The sequence below is a fragment of the Mchenga conophoros genome, linkage group LG8 (genome assembly GCF_057382185.1).
Source record: "Mchenga conophoros isolate Kocher_MC1m ecotype Shallow Benthic linkage group LG8, M_conophoros_male_GT1.1, whole genome shotgun sequence".
In the NCBI taxonomy this organism is placed as follows: domain Eukaryota; kingdom Metazoa; phylum Chordata; class Actinopteri; order Cichliformes; family Cichlidae; genus Mchenga; species Mchenga conophoros.
The window spans coordinates 24662334-24681804 of record NC_140533.1 but is presented as its reverse complement, the minus strand read 5'-3'; the positions used below and the strand labels follow the sequence as shown (position 1 = coordinate 24681804).

General features: G+C 39.5%; 1 protein-coding gene across 2 annotated transcripts in view; it reads left to right on the top strand.

Moving 5' to 3' along the window:
* Positions 1–19471, top strand: part of wnk4a (WNK lysine deficient protein kinase 4a) — a 50288-nt gene that overhangs the window by 14027 nt on the left and 16790 nt on the right. For both annotated transcript variants that reach the window (XM_085285155.1, XM_085285153.1), the window contains exons 3-11: positions 5219–5391; positions 5819–6039; positions 7603–7760; positions 12477–12565; positions 13897–14116; positions 15268–15655; positions 16266–16408; positions 17647–17720; positions 19119–19254. In XM_085285155.1, coding sequence (XP_085141281.1) covers positions 5219–5391; positions 5819–6039; positions 7603–7760; positions 12477–12565; positions 13897–14116; positions 15268–15655; positions 16266–16408; positions 17647–17720; positions 19119–19254 — 1602 coding nt within the window. The remainder of the gene's footprint in view (positions 1–5218; positions 5392–5818; positions 6040–7602; positions 7761–12476; positions 12566–13896; positions 14117–15267; positions 15656–16265; positions 16409–17646; positions 17721–19118; positions 19255–19471) is intronic.

Genomic DNA, 19471 nt, shown 5'->3' with positions numbered 1-19471 from the left:
AGAGAAGGTGCAGGATGGTACTATATATGCAGAGCAGTTTTAATGAGTTACTAAAAGCAAACACCAGATAGGTTAAGAGATGTCAAGAATAACAAAGTCAACAGGCGATAAAAGATCTCCCAGCTTGCAAACAAACATAGCCTTGTAGTAGAGGTCGAATCGACCAAGTCGGTATCCTATAAACCAAATCCAACCAATAAGGTGAACTCAATTCGGCTCAGTAATTTTTTTGTTTTTGTTTTAATCTCTCCAAAAACTGCTACTGGTAATAGTATATGTTACACTTGGGTCTTAATTGTGACCACTTGGGGAAATTAATTGCCCACCGCTGCTATAAACAGTGTCACCACATGTAAAAGTCGTTTTTCCAACTATAAAGTGAAATGCATAAAATTTTATAAGATAACAGTATCAGTGTCAAAATTAACCCTAAAATGCAATATGATGTTGAAAGTGTCTGAGCAGCACTGGCAAAGACTTTATGACAGGCTGCTTTTCATGATTAAAACACATAAGAGATAGTGTAATCCTGTATCTAATTAGCGGGCGCCACAAGTCGATTCAGCCTCTCAGAAGGAGAGCAGCAGTCAGAGGCTGGTTTGACTCCCCAATCCTTATGAGATTAATGGCTAACCTCCCTCTGCCTGCTCCATTTACAGACCATGTCAGGTTTTCTTGGAAAGAGCACACTGCTGCTTCAGTTCTCACCTGCAAACATCTAAATGTGACCCTGTGCCAGTGCAGGTGCCTACGTGCGTGTTTATACAAACTGTATGTCAGTCAAGGGGAGGGCATGTCAGTTTCAGTGTTGTGAGGTCAGACTTTTTTCCCACGTTGCCTTTGACCTCAATCCTCACTTTTGGCAAGTCTGTCATCACGGTCTCCGATGGACACTAGTTTGTTAATTCTGCAACTGCGCAGGTTCTCCTCCTGTCGTTAAAGGGTCAAGACAAACTCTGGTTTTTATCTGCTGGGCTCCTCACTGTCAGCGTCACAGGACACAGGAGTTATTGCCTGTTAGCGTCACTTTAAATAATAACTTAATGACAGGAAGAGGAGGGAAAACTTGCCTTAGTCCCAAAGCGGGTTTACACAGAGTTTAAGATAAGATAGGATACACATTATTTGTCCCAGAGTTGGGAAATTCCTTTGTTACCGCAGTTTTAATTGACTTAACCACAACAAATATAAAATAAAGAGTATGTTGCTCAATAAAATTGAATACAATATGATCAAAATATTACATCAATATGGTGAACTACTGTTATAGCTACTACTATTCTTATTATTCAACAACTGAACTTTTCTACTAATAATCAGTTGATCTTTCCCTTCTTTTAACTGATGAGTTATTTGTTTGGTTTACAAATTTAAATAGTTAGCGCTAGAAAATCGCAGATTGCAATTTGTTCTTGCGCCAACATATTAAAACCCAAATTCTTCCAGTTAAACTTTAATTTCTTGACAGAAAACAACAAAAAAATCATGTTAAAATATAGAGCTAGCAATTATTTGGCAAGAGATTATGTTTAACTTATGAAACAACATGGAACTTTTCATGCATGGCTAAAGCCTGCTAGTACTGGAGCTAATGGAGGAAAGCAATTGTGCACAAACTAGCAGCCGTTTAGCTGAGGGTGCAGCAGTTGATGCTATCTTGCAGTGTTTAATGAAGGAATAAACCACAAGGGAATGGAACTAACATACTGTTAGCATGGCTTTTTATACAAAAAATGTTATCCAAATTTTATCTAAAATATGTTAAAATTTAAAAACAAAATGAATCATTTTGTTTTTCTTTTTGGGAAGTCGAAAGCTAGACTTCTATTTAAGCGTGCTGATTGGTTGCTTAAGGACGAGACACGCCCTCAATGTCACTCATTTCCAAACAATAATTACATGTTAGAATCATACGTAAATTACAGCTAAAATGTGTACAAGCAGCTGGCTTGTCTGAAGACTCAAAAGACCCCTGAACCGTTTGATCTTTGACATTAAATCACTATTTATAAGTCTTAATGAATACAATGTGGCATATATTGGACAAAGGAAGATGTCTAGAAAGAGGGTGACTATGTAGCTGCCAGGCAGGGAGAAAAGACGATGTCCACAGAGGAGATTCATGGATGGAGTAAAGGAGGACATACAGAGGGTTGGTGTGACACATCATCTGCTGTGGTGACCCCTAAAGGGAGCAGCTGAAGAGCAGCAGTTCAAGAAGATTAATCATGCAGCATTTAAAACCAGTGGGTGATGTTAGAATCCATTGTTTACTACAGGGTTTGGTAATGACTTACTGCATTACCTAATTAAAAGTAACCATTATTATTACACTGTGCCTAAAGGTCTGTCATTGAATAATCACAAAATAAACTCCTGGCTGATATAGAATTATATTTTTGCAGGAGAAATGAACTGAAAAGTCAGTTGAAACCTTTAAGACGCATTCCTGCAGGCTATACGTAGTGAGACTGAATTCTTTCTTCTTCTTCTTTTTTTTACTTGCCCTACTTTTCACTCTGCATTTAGTTAAGATTCCTGCGGATGCTGCAGTCCATCTGCATTGACTGGATGTTCCCCAACTCGCGTACATACTTTCTGCGTCTGTTTAAATGCACACAGTTCATTCCTGTACTAAGACAGAGTATGCACTGCACACCACCTGGTTTGGTGCAAATGTTGTCTGACATGCTGTGTCCATGTCCCTGTTCTCATAATAGGGGCGCTGACAGGGACTTCTTAATACCCCTGCCTCCTCTACCATCAACACTGCTTATATAACTCCACTTATGTGGCTCTGAACTGAAGTATTTCCAACCCCAACCATTGCAGACCCCCAACTTAACACACACACACCTCTGAGTGGCTAAGAATAAATCATCTAGCTGGAAGAGGCTGCAGTAGAAGAAAAGCTTTTGCAGAGGCATGCTCACACACCTCTGACTCTGAGGTTGTTTTATTGATATACCCACTTGTCCTTTCAAAATGGAGATCATTTGTTTTTGTTGTTGCTCCCCCCCTGCATCGCTTTCTCTGGTGTTATGCAACCTATGTTGGCCTCGATTCTCAGAGAGGGGAGGTGGAAGAAAGAGAGAGTGAGAGGTTTGGGACAGATGCAGGCCTGCTAATATACCATGGAAAAGTTGGATAGAGGCCTTGCAGAATGGGGGTATCTTCTTTAGGAAATGCCAGAGGGCAGGGCTTATAACTAAAACGGGCTACAGTTGTCTGTAATAATAAAATGAATATTCCTGCTTATGAAGTTATACTCTGATCAAACAGCCGCTGCCCTAATGAGAAAACGGTTGGAGTAAAACCAAAACATAATGGAACACGATCAGTTTTCAATTCCTCTGTTAGTCACAGCTTAAGTGAATGTCTTTACTGGGAGGAGGTGTTGTTAAGTCACCCTGAAATTGGCCAGTATCAACAACAGTGTAATTAGATGATTAATGCAGCTCATAATTTGCTTTTCTTGTCTCCATCTGCAGCTAATTTCCCCCCCAATAATGTTCAGTTATTGGCTTTTTAAATGAACAATGGTTGCTTTAAATAGAGGACGGGTTTGGATGAGTCACATGAAGTAATCACCCATTATCGGTGCCGCTTAGTTTGGCAGCTCACATTTTTCTGAACGCTGTATTTCACAGTTGCTACTGCAAGATTTTGGTTTTCCAAGAAGGCCTGCATTTTATGCTGTTGTCATTTGCAGCCGTGCCATCTTGCTTGCCAAGCTGTAGTAAATCTTGTGGTTTTGGGGGCGTCCGGGACTCCAAGTGGCTAGACTGCGTGCCACAAGTTGCCCCGCCTCTGTCCTGCAAACAGCTTTCATTTCTTTGCACAGGTGACTCTCTGCAGGAGAGTTATCTGATGTTGTCATCTTAGATGCATAAATATCCAGATGCACATCAAACCGTACACTCATTGACTCGCCCTGGCTCATGCAAGCTGCAAACATGCCATAATTTGTATCATGTTGCATATTTTCCCTTATTTTCAGAGCACATAATCCCATTACGGCTCTAATCCTCAGTGTCCATAAAGCTAATTTAAGTGTAGCCATCAAAAATTAGCTTAAAATTGAAGTGACTTACTCTTATTTGCTTAATAGCTTTTTTGAATGCAGTTCTAACTATTCCTTTTGACCCTTACGCCAAGATGTTTTTCTTTTATGCAAAGCTTTTAGTGTTTCTGACAGAGCTCTTTATATATGAGGAATAAGCTGCAGCCTGTCCTCACATCATAAACTGATCACTGTTGACCTAAAAGTAATTCACTTGGTCAGAGGTCTCCTTTGTGTTTCGCCTTTGAGCTCAGTGCCACATACTCGGGCTGCTGGTGTAATATGACAGTTTGACAGGTGACTGACGCAGGTAAGAGTAGCGTTTCGTTGTGTGACATCAGACTGTGCAGTTCTTCAGACAGTCTGCCTCCTGTGTTGATAGCTCAGCATTAGCCTCGCTGGGAAAACGTCGAGAGGAGGGAGACAGCAGTGGTCAAGCTGATTGTAAGCATAAACACATGTAGAGCTTTTTTTTTTTTTTCCCCAGAAATCTACCTCAATACAGAATTCATGGTCCTGAAGTCTCTTGGGAGTTTTCCACCAACCGCCCACCGCAGGCAGAGTTACTCCACCAGTCGCTAAATTGGGCCATTCATCCAGAAGGAAGCACAAAAATGTCTTTGTTTGTCCGATGTGATTGCTGTGTTTGGTTCAGTGCAGTTTTACACAGATTTTAGAAACTTCCTCCGTAAATTTTTAAAGTCAGAGCTCCTCTCATTGGAAAATAAATGTTGTTATGCAACTGGAGGGTCACCCAGATGGATGAACCTGTGGTTTCCAATCCCACAGTGAGCTCATTAGCTAACGTAACAGTGATTTATCAGATCGCTCCCATGCATTTGTATTTGCTGTGTTTATTGCTGCCAACTTATGTAATCAAACAAAACCCTGACGAGACCAGAGCATGTGCACGTTAAAATTTTACTACAGCTACAACTCAACCATCAACACAACTGGATTTTTATGGCAAAGCAATCTTACCCCACTTAGTCATGGTTGTAAAGCTTTCAATCATTTTACATGATCGGCAGATTTTAAGTCTTTTTTTTTTTTTTTTTTAATGTTCATATCCTGAAGGTGGTCAACATATTGATGTCTTAAAAGTGTTTAATATTAATAAATACCTATTACGGTAACTTTTTTTTTTTTACACAGACTCGCAAGTTAACCAAGGCAGAGCGTCAGCGTTTCAGCGAGGAGGTGGAGATGCTAAAAGGTCTGCAGCATCCGAACATTGTGCGCTTCCACGACTCCTGGAAGTCGACAATGAAGGGCCATAAGTGCATCATCCTGGTGACTGAACTCATGACCTCAGGCACGCTCAAGACGTGAGTCCCTGTGTCCAGTTCCACTTTTGAATTAAACTGCAGATTTGCATGTGTATATGCATATAAAAGACTGCAGTTTATGTATAGATCAAAGTCCACAAACCTAAAAACGGTTCATTTTTGTCTCAAGTAGCTGATGCTCTGTTTCTAAATAAAACTTGCCAAGTCTCGCATACCAAAAAGGATATTTGTGTCATGTTTGACAACTTCTCCTTTAAGTAATGATGAAAGCTCTACTTTGGAAACAATGTTCTAGGAGCGAATTCAGGAAACTCACTCATTTTAAAACTTCCTCTTGGCTGTCAAAATAAGAGATTAATTATTTTGTAGCACTTAAAAGCTTCCTTTTCTTTCCGTGTTTTGATATGTTTGGACTGATTCTTATCCTCTTTTTTTTTTTTTTTTTTTTTTTTTTTTTTCTTTTTAGGTACTTGAAGAGGTTCAAAGAGATGAAGCTGAAGCTGCTCCAGCGCTGGAGTCGTCAGATCCTGAAAGGGCTGCACTTCCTGCACACACGCACTCCTCCCATCATCCACCGGGATCTCAAATGTGATAATATCTTCATCACTGGCCCCACAGGCTCTGTCAAGATTGGAGATCTGGGGCTGGCCACTCTCAAAAGTGCCTCTTTTGCTAAAAGTGTCATTGGTAAGTGTTAATTTAGTCTGTGTTTACCCTGCTAGACGAAAGAAACGGCATCTAGAGCACAATTTATCAGTTAATAATTATCTGAAAATATAATTTTATATGCAAAATGCCCTAAAATGGTCTTGAAATGGTGGGAAAATCCAGTGGCATTTTACAGGCCTTGCATTTGTGTAAACACCCTCCTGTTTCTGCTTACTCTTATTTCCTCCGTACTCATACTACCATGAATGCCTCTGTTTAAATTCCTGTCTGCATTTTTAAATGCAGCATCATTAACCAAATGGCTTCTAATTTCACCTGGAACTTGCCCATCCCATCACTTACATCCAGGGAGTGCCAGCCGTCACATGCACGATAATAACTTGTTGATTTTTGTTGAAAGTGGCACTGATTTTAAATCATTTGGTCCAAATCAAACACAGTATGTTGGGGTATTTTAACAAGAGGAACATTTTTTAACCTTTTTTATCAGCAAACAACATTAACAAGATTTTTTTTTTCTGCTGTTGGCTGTAATGATTAGTCAGACTATAACTTTGGACCAGAGTAAAGGACCTCAAGAGCTATATGCTAGTAATACCTGCTTTTCATGCAATGCCAAAATCTAAATATCTGCAAAACAAATGACACTTCCATCAGCATCCATTAACTGTACTGTCTACTTGGTGCTAATTAGCAAATGATGGCATGCTAATGGGAATTGGAAATTATATACATTAATATAAGCATGCGTGCCTTAGTTAGCAGCTGTTATTGCTAACAATCATGAATATTAATCATTAGTGACTTAAAAAAGAAGGATGCAGGTTAAATTTTATCTAAATAAAAATGTCAGGAAATTCTTGTTTGTTTATATTTCTTTAAAAACATCATCCCTGCAGCTCTGTTCCATTTCATGTTTTTCCTCTGGTCGTTCACGCCTCACCTGCAGTGGCGCAGTGTCCCAGCAGTGCTTCTTACCTCAAAGTCTGGGGATGGTAAATGCTGCTAAAAGGGTAGTAAAGGAAGGGGCTGCACCCATAAGATGAATTATGGGGAACTGTGCATCATGCAAAACTACTTTAATAGATTCCAGGAACAGAGTTGAATGGCTGCTTGTAGAAAAAGGATAAACATGGCTTGCATTGCATACAGCTTGTCCTGTGCACAGGAAAAACTGTCACGAGAAAAGACTGCACGTTCTTCACTTAGTTTACTATATGTATTAGGTCTCTTGTTCTAGAAAGTTGCTCCTGTTATTTTAAAATCTCTATCAACTATAAATAAGTATTAATTTTCTCAAAATACCCCATCTTTGAGCTGTTTGATTTGCAAATTTCTTGTCAGCTGAGGTTTTAACTGCATCAGGCAACTACTTTGAGCAGAAACTCTTTGAGCAGAAACTACCTGGTCATCTTGGCAGAGAGTTTAGCAGTTAAAAAGCTCACCTCATGTTTAAAGCGTGTTCTGATGCCATCAAAGTGGCAATCACACTGTCCAATAAGGGTCCTTGACTCTTATTATGGCTCATCAAGGATTTTAAATAATAGAACAACCTTTAAACCTTTTCTTCTCCCCTGACAGGAACACCTGAGTTTATGGCCCCAGAGATGTACGAGGAGAAATATGATGAAGCGGTGGACGTCTACGCCTTAGGAATGTGCATCCTGGAGATGGCCACATCTGAGTACCCATATTCTGAGTGCCAAAATGCCGCCCAGATCTACCGCAAAGTCACCAGTGTGAGTAAAGCAAAGACGAGGACTACCTCATTTCCCCCGATATTTAGTGTGATTGTCCACATGTGTTCTTCCGTGATGATGGAATTAGAGAGGAACCAGGATATCTTATTCGTACAAATAGAAATACGTAAAACGCACATGAATTGGGATTGAAATCATCATTACATCTATTAAAGGCTTAGTTTTGTCCATTACGACTTCAGCATGCAGAAGTGTACCGTGTACCATCCTGACACAGGATTGCACATGTTTTACTTAATGATTGCCAGGGTCTTTTACCAGCTGTTTAACCAGGCCTGGTTGTTGTTTCACGGGAATATTCCCTTGGTAATGAAAGTGTTTCATCAGAAAACTGAGGTGACCTATTGACACTGATGTTGTTAATTTTCTGTCTGAACTGATTTAAGCCTTGCAGAAAAAAATATTTTAACAGATTGCAGATGTTTTTCTTTTTTTTGCATTGGAATTTATCTGTCTGACGATGAAATGGGCTTTAAAGAAGTGGATTTTGGGAACACAGGCTGATGCAGTTCAGGCTGTTCTTGGGGGGTGCCAAGCACATCAGTGACGCCACGGTGGGCGAGAGCAGGCGACTGTAGAATTATATGTTTTGGAAAATGTGTCTCACTCCTTACTCCACAAAGAGGCCTGTTTCTTTCTTGTGTGTCGCGTATGCAAAGCAAACAGCGTGTCTGACGGAGGCTGGAAAGTGAGAAAGTGACAATGCCAACAAGTCGTAGTGCTCCTGGCTCCTCCACAGACAGGAGCATTATGTGGAGAAGCTTAGGCATACATCATGATGAAAAAACACAGTCATTAGCTGCTGTTTTTTATGATTTGTTAATGCTTTGTGTTTATGTGGAGCTGAAGTCACCTGCTATTAAAAAGGCCCGCAGTAACCAATATAGCGTGACATATGAAAGGCAGGACAGACGGGCTTCTGTCGTGACTGTTTACAGACTCTCCTTGTTCACATTTAAGTATACACCAAGTAAATGGATAGAAATGTGCTTTCTCATGTACGCTATATAACCAACAGTATGTGGGTGTTTGTGCATTTTACACTTATTTTTATCCACTAGGACTTCCTTATTTCATTTTTGTTATTTTCTTCCTAGGGCTGTGCGATATGACCAAAATCTCATATCCCGATATAAGAATTCTATCATCCGATAACGATATAAATCACAAAAATTTTAAATTTTCTGTAAATTCTGTGAATCTCGGGCAGCTCGACATGCGTGAATTGTTTCCAGCTGCGTGTCCTTTACCCGGAGTCGAGTGTTTTAACCGATGCGTGAAACTATACATTTTTAGACATAAGTTGTAACGGCTGCCGATTTCTTTGTATTTATTACACGGCGTTCTGCGGGTTGCCTGTTCTAACATTTGAGTCTAAGGTTTCTTTTTTAGCACCTGGCGGCTCTTTTTTACTTCTTATCCGTAAATAATCTGCTCTTTCACGTGATTCAGTTTATTTTGAAAAGTCTCAACAGGATCTTGAGCTTTATTGTGAAAGGTTTATGTGGAACATAAACAAGCGGACACGCGAAGGAGTTGCCGTCGCTGTTGCTAACGACAACGCATAAAAACAGGCGCTTGTCTGTCCCTAGTGTGGTTATATTACATATAAGAGAAAGAGAGAACTTTACGAAATTAATATAGCCACTACAGTGACCATCAAAACAATGAAAAATATTGCCGTAAACAGTTTATTTTGCGACACCACGAAACAAACGATAGCGTAAAATGAAACGATAGATGTTTTTATATCGTCATCTGATATATATCGTTACATCGAACAGCCCTATTTTTCCTGCTTTTTACACTTACAGTAAACACACCTGTTGGTTCAGCCATTAAAGCCCGCCCCCCCTTCTTTGTACAATTGGAGGCTTACCAGTGTCAGAAGCTGCTTCTTTCGTCCATTAAAGGTTTTTTGAACAGGCTGTTCTTCAGCATGATTAAATCCACATTTTCTACACTGGTGAGCAAGAAAAGAACATTAATCATTAGGATGGAACAACCCCACTCCATCTGTTTTAAGTGATCTGCTGTATATGCCCAATTTGAGAAACTGCTGGAAACAATGACGACATATCTAGCAAGATTTACTGGGTTTTGTGTTTGAGATAAAGAACTTCTTCTGGGGTCATTAATGATGATGCTATTAAACTCTTTCCTGCCAGATGTTTAACCTAGCTGGAGGGATTTGTTCCACGACAGCACCAGTGAGGTCCGACACTGATGATGGCTGATAACGACTAGTTTGCGGTTGCCATTCAGGTTTACTTCAAAGCTTGGGGGGGCTTCTGTGCAGGCCAGTCAAGTTCTTCCAAAGCAGGAAAGAATTTTATTAAAGAGCTGCCTTTGTGCAGGGAGCCCTTGTGATGTTTGAGGAAGAAGGGTCCAAAGACAAATAAAGATAAATTATTACTGTATTAGATTAGAATTAAGTAAAGTGCAAACAGCAGGAGCAGTGTATACAGTTACACAATATGGACAAAAGTATTGTATAGTAGTATAACACCTCTTAATCTTAATCCTTAATTCGGGTGTATAAAACAAAGCAGCCAAGCAGTCCGTCTTTCCAAACAACTGTGAAACACTGGCTCGTTCTAAAGACTTCACTGAATTCAAAACGTTGTAACGTAATACTGTTACTGTTGTAACATATCAGTTAATAGAATTTCTTCCCTCCTACATATTCTGTGATCAGCTGTAAATGTAAAGGTAACCAAGTTCTGAGTCCCTCATCTCATATCCACATTAGCACAAAACCTAAAAAAAAAAAGGAGCTTCATGGCATGGCTTTCCATGGCTGCACAGTTCCTGCAGGTGTAATGTACTAATGGTGCACCACTTTTGTCCATGTAGTGTAAATTATATAGAAACAAATGTGTATAGTAAATTGAAGTTAATACTGTAGTGAAGTCATAGTAGGAATAAAAATATGTACAGAATAAGATATATTTTTAGGTGGAATTTGATTTTGCTCTTATAAAACCAGTTAACAGAATTCATTCAGTATTTAAGGAAAGCACCTCATCAAAATCATTGGAAAGAATCTGTGTGGGGGACATGGTCATTATAATTAGCCTTTCATACCTTGGCTCACGCAATGGCTAATACGTAAAACATCTTCATCAATACAAAAAGTCCAGTTGCCTTCTTATCAAGCATTTGAGATTAACATGGCTCATATGACTGAAAGCCTATAGAGACAAACTAATTAACTAATGATAATATGTCTTCAGATGGCAAGTGTTTGTATTGCAGTAATGTTCTGATGTCCTTAAATTTGTCTCTAATAAATAACCATTTTATCTTCATTATTACAAAATTAATAAAATCTCAGATAAAACTAAACATTTTTAAAGCATTTTTGAAGCAAACAACCAGTCTGGAAAGTGAACTGAAGAAGAAAAATGAATTAAAATTAGAAAACAGTAGTAAGTCTTAGGTATTTTGGTCTTATAGTGTTTTTCCTCCTTAGTATACTTGAATTTCTTGTCAAAGAATACCACACTTTACTTGTAAGACATAACCACGCTTTGTTCTCATATCTGTGTAAAATAATTTGGGTTCACTGATCGTTATGTTCCTAACAACATTAAAATCTGACCCACAAACCAAAGTTAATACAAGCGCAGTGTGTTTCTCAAGCTCTTATCTACATGTAGACTGCCGTCGCCACCAGAAAGGAGCTGAGTCACAAATTAGATTTGGATCTAGGGAAAATGGATTTACTCTCAAGGTGCCTACACAGTATGCAGACACTGCAGCAGAGTGCTTAAACAAACAAACAGCATGTCTATAACTGCAATGAAGCGCGCTATGTTTGCACTGGCATGTAGTTGGGATGCTTTATCAAAAGAATGGAAAAAAACCAAAAAAAACCACCAAAAATTTAAATAGGAATGGCGTTACTACGCTGTCTCTCCTCTCAAAGCTCTGTCATTTGCCCCACTTAAACAGGCAGCAGGAGTATGCATTGAAGTTCTTTGTGACCCTGATTAAAGAGAACCAGTTACATGCAGTGACATGTCTGTCTTTAAATGAGATAACAAAGTGTACCACTCAGCCTTTTACTGGTAAATCAAATTATTTAGGTGTTTGGGTGCATCATTGCATTGCTTTGGTATCTGCTGGCCAAATGACCTTGGTTACTTCCTTTCTTATCTTTGTTGTTACAGGACTTGGAGCTCTGCTGTAATCTGTACACAGACTTATGCACATACTGATGATAGCATTTAGAAGAACTCCCTTATTTCTTATTACTGAGAAGTCCTGCCCTAATAATTTTGCGATTAACTGCATGGAAACAGCAACTGTTCTGAGTTAAAAATAAAAATAAAAATCGGTGCAAGGATTGGTGTAAGTTAAAGGGAAAGGAAAGAAGGGAGAGCATTGCTGGGTTTCTTTCCATTTATCCTGAGCTCTTGGTTTTGTTCTCCTCTGGTGTTGACATGGTCGCAAAGCCAAATGTCATGCTGGCTAGAGGCAGATGTCACAAAGCAGACGATATATCAGACATGCGGTGCAGCCGGGAGCGGCTGTCACCGCTTTGATCTGATCGTCTCAGAAGAAGAACTGTGGGAGGAGATCATTGTTGCTAACTTTTTCTGCATAAAGCTCCAGTCTGTGTTCCCTCCTACACTTTTTATTAAGCCTAATAGATGAAATTAAACTCTGTGTTCTTATCTGTTTGCACAGGGCATTAAACCTGACAGCTTCTATAAAGTCAAAGTCCCAGAACTTAAGGAGATCATTGAGGGCTGCATCCGTATGAACAAAGATGAAAGGTAACAATGAAAGCACACACTTTATTATTTATATCATCTTTTCTGCTCTTCACTATTCTCAATTATTATGTTGCACTATGCTTCAGAAAGCACATACATGATGTCTAGAGGACTTTAAAAAGCCTTAAAATGGCCTAAATTATACAAATTTATACAAATTTAATTTCCTTAAATAAAGATTCATGCAATCACATCATAAAACCTTGTTTGTTTGTTTTTTTAAGAATTCATATTTGTATATCCTAGCCTCCAGATGGCCACTTGAAGTGGCATTTGCCCTCACAGTTTGAAAACCACTGTGTTAAATTTAATTTTGATGGGTATTTTAGTCATGACTCCTCTAATGATTGAAGCACAAAAGCTGCTATTTTTCAGCACATTTGCAGTGAGGCTGCATTGTGGGCAGTTTGTACTCCAATTCATGCTCAGTACCGAGTCACAGTTAATCTCATAAACACACAGCCATGACTGATTTAGTGTGCTGTAATCTGTGAATTAAGTGGACTGATATGAGCTGAACATCTGAAGTAAAAATCTTTAAATTACACAATCTCTGTCTGTGTGTCTGTTTGTTGCCTTGTTCACAGACTCCTCATAGACCTTTAACAGTTGACCAACCAAGCTTGGGGCACAGGTCATCTTAGGCCCCTGAAGCCTCTTACATGACATCATGTTGTTAGTTAGCAAAAGGCTAAAATTGCCCATTTTTAGCATTTAAGCATCTATAAGACCTTACAAAAGCGTTGTATCAGTTATTTCACAGCAGTAACATCCCATTTCTATACAAAAAATTAATAATGCATGATTATTATGAGGCCATTATGATGGTAGTGATGACAATTTAGCTAACAAGCTAAAATGCCCCCTTTATAGCATTTATGCACATGCAACACTTAAAGGAAGTGTACTATTGATTTAATTTCATGGGAATAAAATCTCATTTATTGTCACAAAAGTTGAAATATACATGCCTAAAACCCACCTAGTAACTAAAATTACCCATTTTTAGCATATAAACAACATTGACCAGATACTACTGTACCCATGGGCATATATTAGTGGTAGAAAGTGCATTTACTCGGAAGAAAGTATATTTTAGCATTTGATTTGGATTTCAATTGCAAATTAATTGCAAGTTACTTAATTTATTTTAAACAATTACAAAGAAAACTTTGTAAAAAGTCTTCAGTTCATCTCCTTTATATCTCCTTAAATTTTTTTGTTTGTTTGTTTGTTTTTAAACTGAAGTGAAACTAGTTTCGGATGTTATGAGAAATAACCTTGCAATAGCAACCCTAAGTGCGATAAAACAAATTACTTTCTCTCTATAGGTACACCATTCAGGACCTTCTGGATCACCCCTTCTTCCAGGAAAACAATGGCGTACATGTGGAGTTGGCAGAGGAGGATGACATGGTGAAGTCAGGCCTGAAGCTGTGGCTGCGCATGGACGACACCAAGAAGCTCCACGGGAAGTACAAGGACAACAACGCCATCGAGTTCCTCTTCGAGCTCTACAAAGATGTGCCTGAGGAGGTGGCACAGGAAATGGTAGGTTGGCACGTGAAGAAAGGATTTTGTGAGGTCAATATTTGCTGCTTTACTGACCAGGTTTGTAACAGATGTTGGTGAGGAAATGGAGTAACTGATTCCTGATCAGCAGATAGAGGCCAACTTAGCCAACTTCCACGTGCTCTCTGCATCCCAATCTTCATTTACGATTTTAGGGGTTTTTTAGGTTTTCCAAATGAAGGGTGGATGAGGGTCCTCAATGCAACAAAAACCTAATTTGGACACTAACGTGATTAGAAAGACAACTAAAAGTGGATTCAGTTGTAATATTTCCAGGAGCGATTTAATCAATCTTTCTTCTAATTGGATGCCCCTCACAAACAATAGGTTTAAAGAAGATATGAGAGGGATACCTGTCCTATTATTGTGGCCTTAATATTCAAAGCTTGGTTATGTTTAACATGATAATCCTGAACTGTAACAGAATAAATGTGACAGAAATTAGGAAAAGCTTAATAGGTTCAATTTAATTAGAGTTGTATGGGGTTTGACTCTTAACCCTAACAGTGAAAGCACATGCACCTCAACATCATTGTGGTTCCTTTACCTTTCTGTTGTTATATCCACTGCAGCTCCTAAGGAGAACACCTTGTGTACTATGTTAAGGTCACAGCTCACCATTTAATTATCAGTGGTTTGAAATGGGAGAGGACGTCTCAGGAAGCAGCCGTAATCGTGTCTTTAATAATATAATGGCTCCTACACTTATTACAAAACCTTATGTCCTCCATAAAGGTCACTTTTAATGAGAATACAAGATACAATTTCTTACCTGTTTACCTTTTTACGGCAGTTTTCATCAAGATCAAATTTGGTATCAGCAGGGGACATCGTGCCAGGCTAATCTGCTGTAATCTGACTATGTGTTGAGAGGTTGTTACGGACTCGGTGTCCCACTCTGCTGAACTGGATGTCATGGGAGGCTGTAAAAAATGCCAGATTGTCAAAAGAATGAGGCCTATGCGTTTTCTTTTTGTAAAAAAAAGAAAAAATACAACACCGACTTTGCATGTTTATAAAACTCTCAGATAATGTCACAGCTTGCATAAGTAGGTCATTAAATGCAATAGAGCTGTATTAGCACTCATATGCATGTTGTACCCTGACCATTTCCCTGTGCTGTTATGCAGGTTGTGCTTGGCTTTGTGTGTGAAGCAGACTTCAAACTAGTAGCGAAGGCTATACGCGACCGAGTGACGATCATCAAGCGTCAGAGAGAGAAACTGAGGCGGCAGGCCGAGGAGAGGAAGAAGAAGCAGGCGCAAGAAGCCATAGAAGAAGAACCAGAGCACCAGGCCGCTTCGCCCAAGGTCAACGATGTTGTTGCAGCAGATTCCCCCATCCCACCCCTGACACCTCTAACACCTTTGACGCCATTGACACCACTGGCCCCAGTTTTGTCCCCCGTCACCAGCTCTGTGGACTCTGGCGTCAGCACCCACTACCCTGCAGAGCCAGAGGAGCCCGAAGTTGACCAGCACTTTCAAGTTCGCCACAACAGCCTGTCTTCTGCTAACTGTAAGCTGTCTGATATCACATCCATATACCGTGAAAAGTTAAATGTTTGCATGCAAAAGTTCACTGTGCAGTATGCAGGATTAATGTAAATGCTGTCCCTTATGAATTACTGTGGAGTAGAAGAATGAAATAGAAAAATACACAAGTAAAGTACATTAAATTTTTGTTAAAGTTTTGTTTAAATTCTTTTATTTGCTGTTCTTAAACTCCAGAGACATGTTTTTCACTGCATTAGCTGCACAAGTGCGCTTCACACAAGGCTTTTCTGATGTCAACGCACGTGGGAGAGATGCAGAGAAAAGTGAAACTGTGGTTAACTGAATTATTCAGGCCCTGTAGGTCTTATTCCATGGTGTGCACATGTGCTGTGCTGAATGTTTCTCAACTTTTTATTCCTGTTTTAGAGACAGCCATCTGATCTCATTTAAATGTATCCAGAGCAAATCTATTCCACAGTGAAGCCCTTCAGATTTTTCTTGTTTATGTGTTTTGTGTATCTCAGGCTGGGGTCATTAGAGGTGTGTGCAAGAATGCACAGAGTACAGATTGTGTCAGTTTTTTAGGCCACAGCGGGTTATGTGCTAATGGTCGATGTGCTTTGTTGAAACAGCTGACTGCGAGACGGACGGCTATCTGAGCCCCTCTGGTCTTCAGGATCCGCTGGAGGCCGGCAACGTCGGCATGCCTGCGAACTCTCCCACCACGCATCCCAACCCCCCCGCCGTAAACGGTATCTCCCTCCGCTTCCCCTCGGTAAGTGGTTTCAATAAAGAGCTTGTTATAAAAGGAGAAAGCTCAGGGTGGTAGAGGGGAGGATGATTTTGAAGACTTTACAAGACCGCCTTTTCATTAATCTCTCCAATCCAGGGCTGACACATAATTTAAAAAGAAAATTAAAGGGCAACACAAACCTTTTAAGAACAGCTTTAAATACAGAACTATAGTTGAGTTTTTTTTCTCTTAATTTCAGTTTCTTAATGATAGTTTTTATTACTTAACTTAAACCTGTTACTTTATAAATAGATCTGTCAGTCATTGACGACTTATCACCAAGCAAGACATTTTTATTAATTTTGTTCGATCCAATTCAGTTTCACTTACATAGTGCCAATTCACAACAATCAGCTCAAGGTGCTTTATATTGTAAGGCGGGCTGTTCAACTCCAGGCCTCAAGGGACGGTGTCCTGCAGGTTTTAGATATCACCTGAATCAGATGATTAGTTCATCACCAGGCCTCTGGAGAAGTTCACGACATGTTGAGGAGGTCATTTAGCCATTTAAATCAGCTGTGCTGGATCAAGGACACATCTAAAACCTGCAGGACACCGGCCCTTGAGGCCTGGAGTTGGACACCCCTGTTGTAAGGTAAAGACCATACAATATTAGAAAGAAATCCCAACTATCAGATCTATGATCAAGCACTTGGTGACAGTGGGACGAAAAACCTCACTTTTAACAGGAAGAAACCTCTAACAGCACCAGGCTCAGGGAGGGGCATCTATCTCCCGCTACTGGTTGGAGGGCCCAGAGGATGAATTAAATATTTTTCCTCAAATCAGGATTTATTTTGTTTTATAGTTAGCGCATGCAAGATGCAATTTTTGGGCCATGTTGCTGAATAAATTTAGGTAGACTAAGAGTTTAAAGACATGCTAGCAGCTTGTGCCTCAGTCTCAATTGAAAGAAATTTTTCTAATATCATGTTCATTTTAAATCAGAAAGTGAAAAGATCTGTGATCATCTTTTTCCCATATTTGATGCGTAAATATCACTTTTTCTAACTAATCAAATTTGCATTTATATAGTCATAAAATCAATATTTTACAAGTTAAAATGTAAACCCAAAAATAACTCAAATTTAGTCATAAGCACTGAAATAACTGTTTTAGAGTGAGTACTTTCCTCACCTAACATCACATATAACTACAAAGAAAATGAACACTGTCTTTTTCCATGTTTATCTTACCACATTCCTGTTTTCTATTCATAGAGTATTGCTGTCTCCAACAACATAGAACACGGCAGTTCAAGGCCTACGAGTGGCTTCAACTCCCCCGTGGAGAGGTAAATCTGTCGAGCCTTTCTGTCCTCCTCACTCCGCCGTTTTATTTGCTGTTAAATGAACAATAGAGTCTAACAATTCCTGCCTAATTTAAGTAAGAAACCTGAAAATCAATGGGAATCTTGTAGAAATGTATTTTCTTTGGATCCCTTCCTCCTCCACTCCTGTGGGCTTTCAGGCTTGAGGCTATAGACAGACTCTGCTGGGTTTTTCTTTGCAGAGAGGCAGAATGGACCCTTGAAGATTTCTTTTTTTGACTGTGTGTCAGATGTTGTAAAGGCCTTGTTTTCTGTGCTGGTGGGATATTAGTGATACAATGTTTGAGCACAATGTGTTTGTGTGTGCGAGTGTTGTGGAGGATGTTCACCTTGGATTTAACACTTTAAGAGGATGATATATCTATTTTTTGTTTTTTAGTCTATAGAATATAAGAAAATGCTTTTTTTCGTTGCTTAACACACCTCAAAATACACAAATTTGATCTAAAGTTGTGATTTTATTTTGAACCTAATATGTTTAATACAAATTATGTCATCTTCCAATTTATCAAAGCTCTTTTTAGGGTAAATAAAGTGATTGTCAGGCTCTTTCACCATCATCTTAGTTCCCTTTTTCGATTAGCAAGGAACAGGCTGTATCTAACATGTCTACTATAAATTGAAGCAAACATCAAGAGGGGATTGATTGTCATGTTTTGCAACAGCCTGGTCATGCACTGTTTAGCATCCAAAACACACTCCCAGTTGCTTAATTCTTCTGAGAAAAGCCCTCGATAACTGACGACCCAAACTGCGTGTCACAAATAACAAAGAAAACAAAGGTTTGCAGCATCGCCACAGATGTTCGCCTGTTTCTGTCTGATTTCTGTGTACTCCGTGTCTGAAGGTGAACTAAAGTTACCTGTGAGGTGGAGGTTTTTAAATAGGGACGGGTGGGTGCTGCCAGCCAGTAGGCCTGTAAATGTTTGCAGCCTGTGCTGGGGAGGTGGATGGAGGAGGGGGGGTCTGTTACCACAGTGGTCCAAAAAAAGGCCCATGAGATGTAATTAGCTGAACCAAACCTTTTTATAAAATACCCTGAATGTTCTGCAGTTCTCTGAAACCTAAAACTCCTGTATAAATGTTACAGATCGCACCGACACGTTGCTTTCCCTGGATGAACACCAGCTTCTTGTAGACTCTGTTTGTACCCCAGAGACATGCCACTGTAACACGTCAACCCTTTCGTTGACAATTCAGAGTGTTTATTTCTATGTGCCAACATAATCAGTCCTTGTGGATATTCAGATCTCTACTTTTGTTCTAAATGATGAATTGGCTTTAAAATTGCTTTACAAGGAATTTATCAGTGGTTTCTTAGGGTGTGTTTTCTAACTCATATGATTTTTTTTTTTTGTACAGCTACGCGTCTGATGTGACTTCAAGCCTGAGCGACGGCTACGAGGGCCTATCGGAGAAGAACGAGAAATCAGTGGCGAGACGAACGGCTGCGAAGCTGTTCAGGAGGAGGGCGCGCTCGAGGCTTCGCATCATCGGGGTACAATAAATCAAATGTTTGGTTTAATTACAGCACAGCAAAATCCTTTTTTTTTTTTTTTTTTTCTGCACATAATAAACAAATAAATCAAACTGGCCTGAACTGAATTAGCGGAGGAAATTTATTTATGAGTGAGTGGTGAGGCACCACCCTAGTTATGTAACGTTATCAGTAGCAATGCTGCTCTTCCCCCAGCGACCGCAGTGCATTGCTTTTT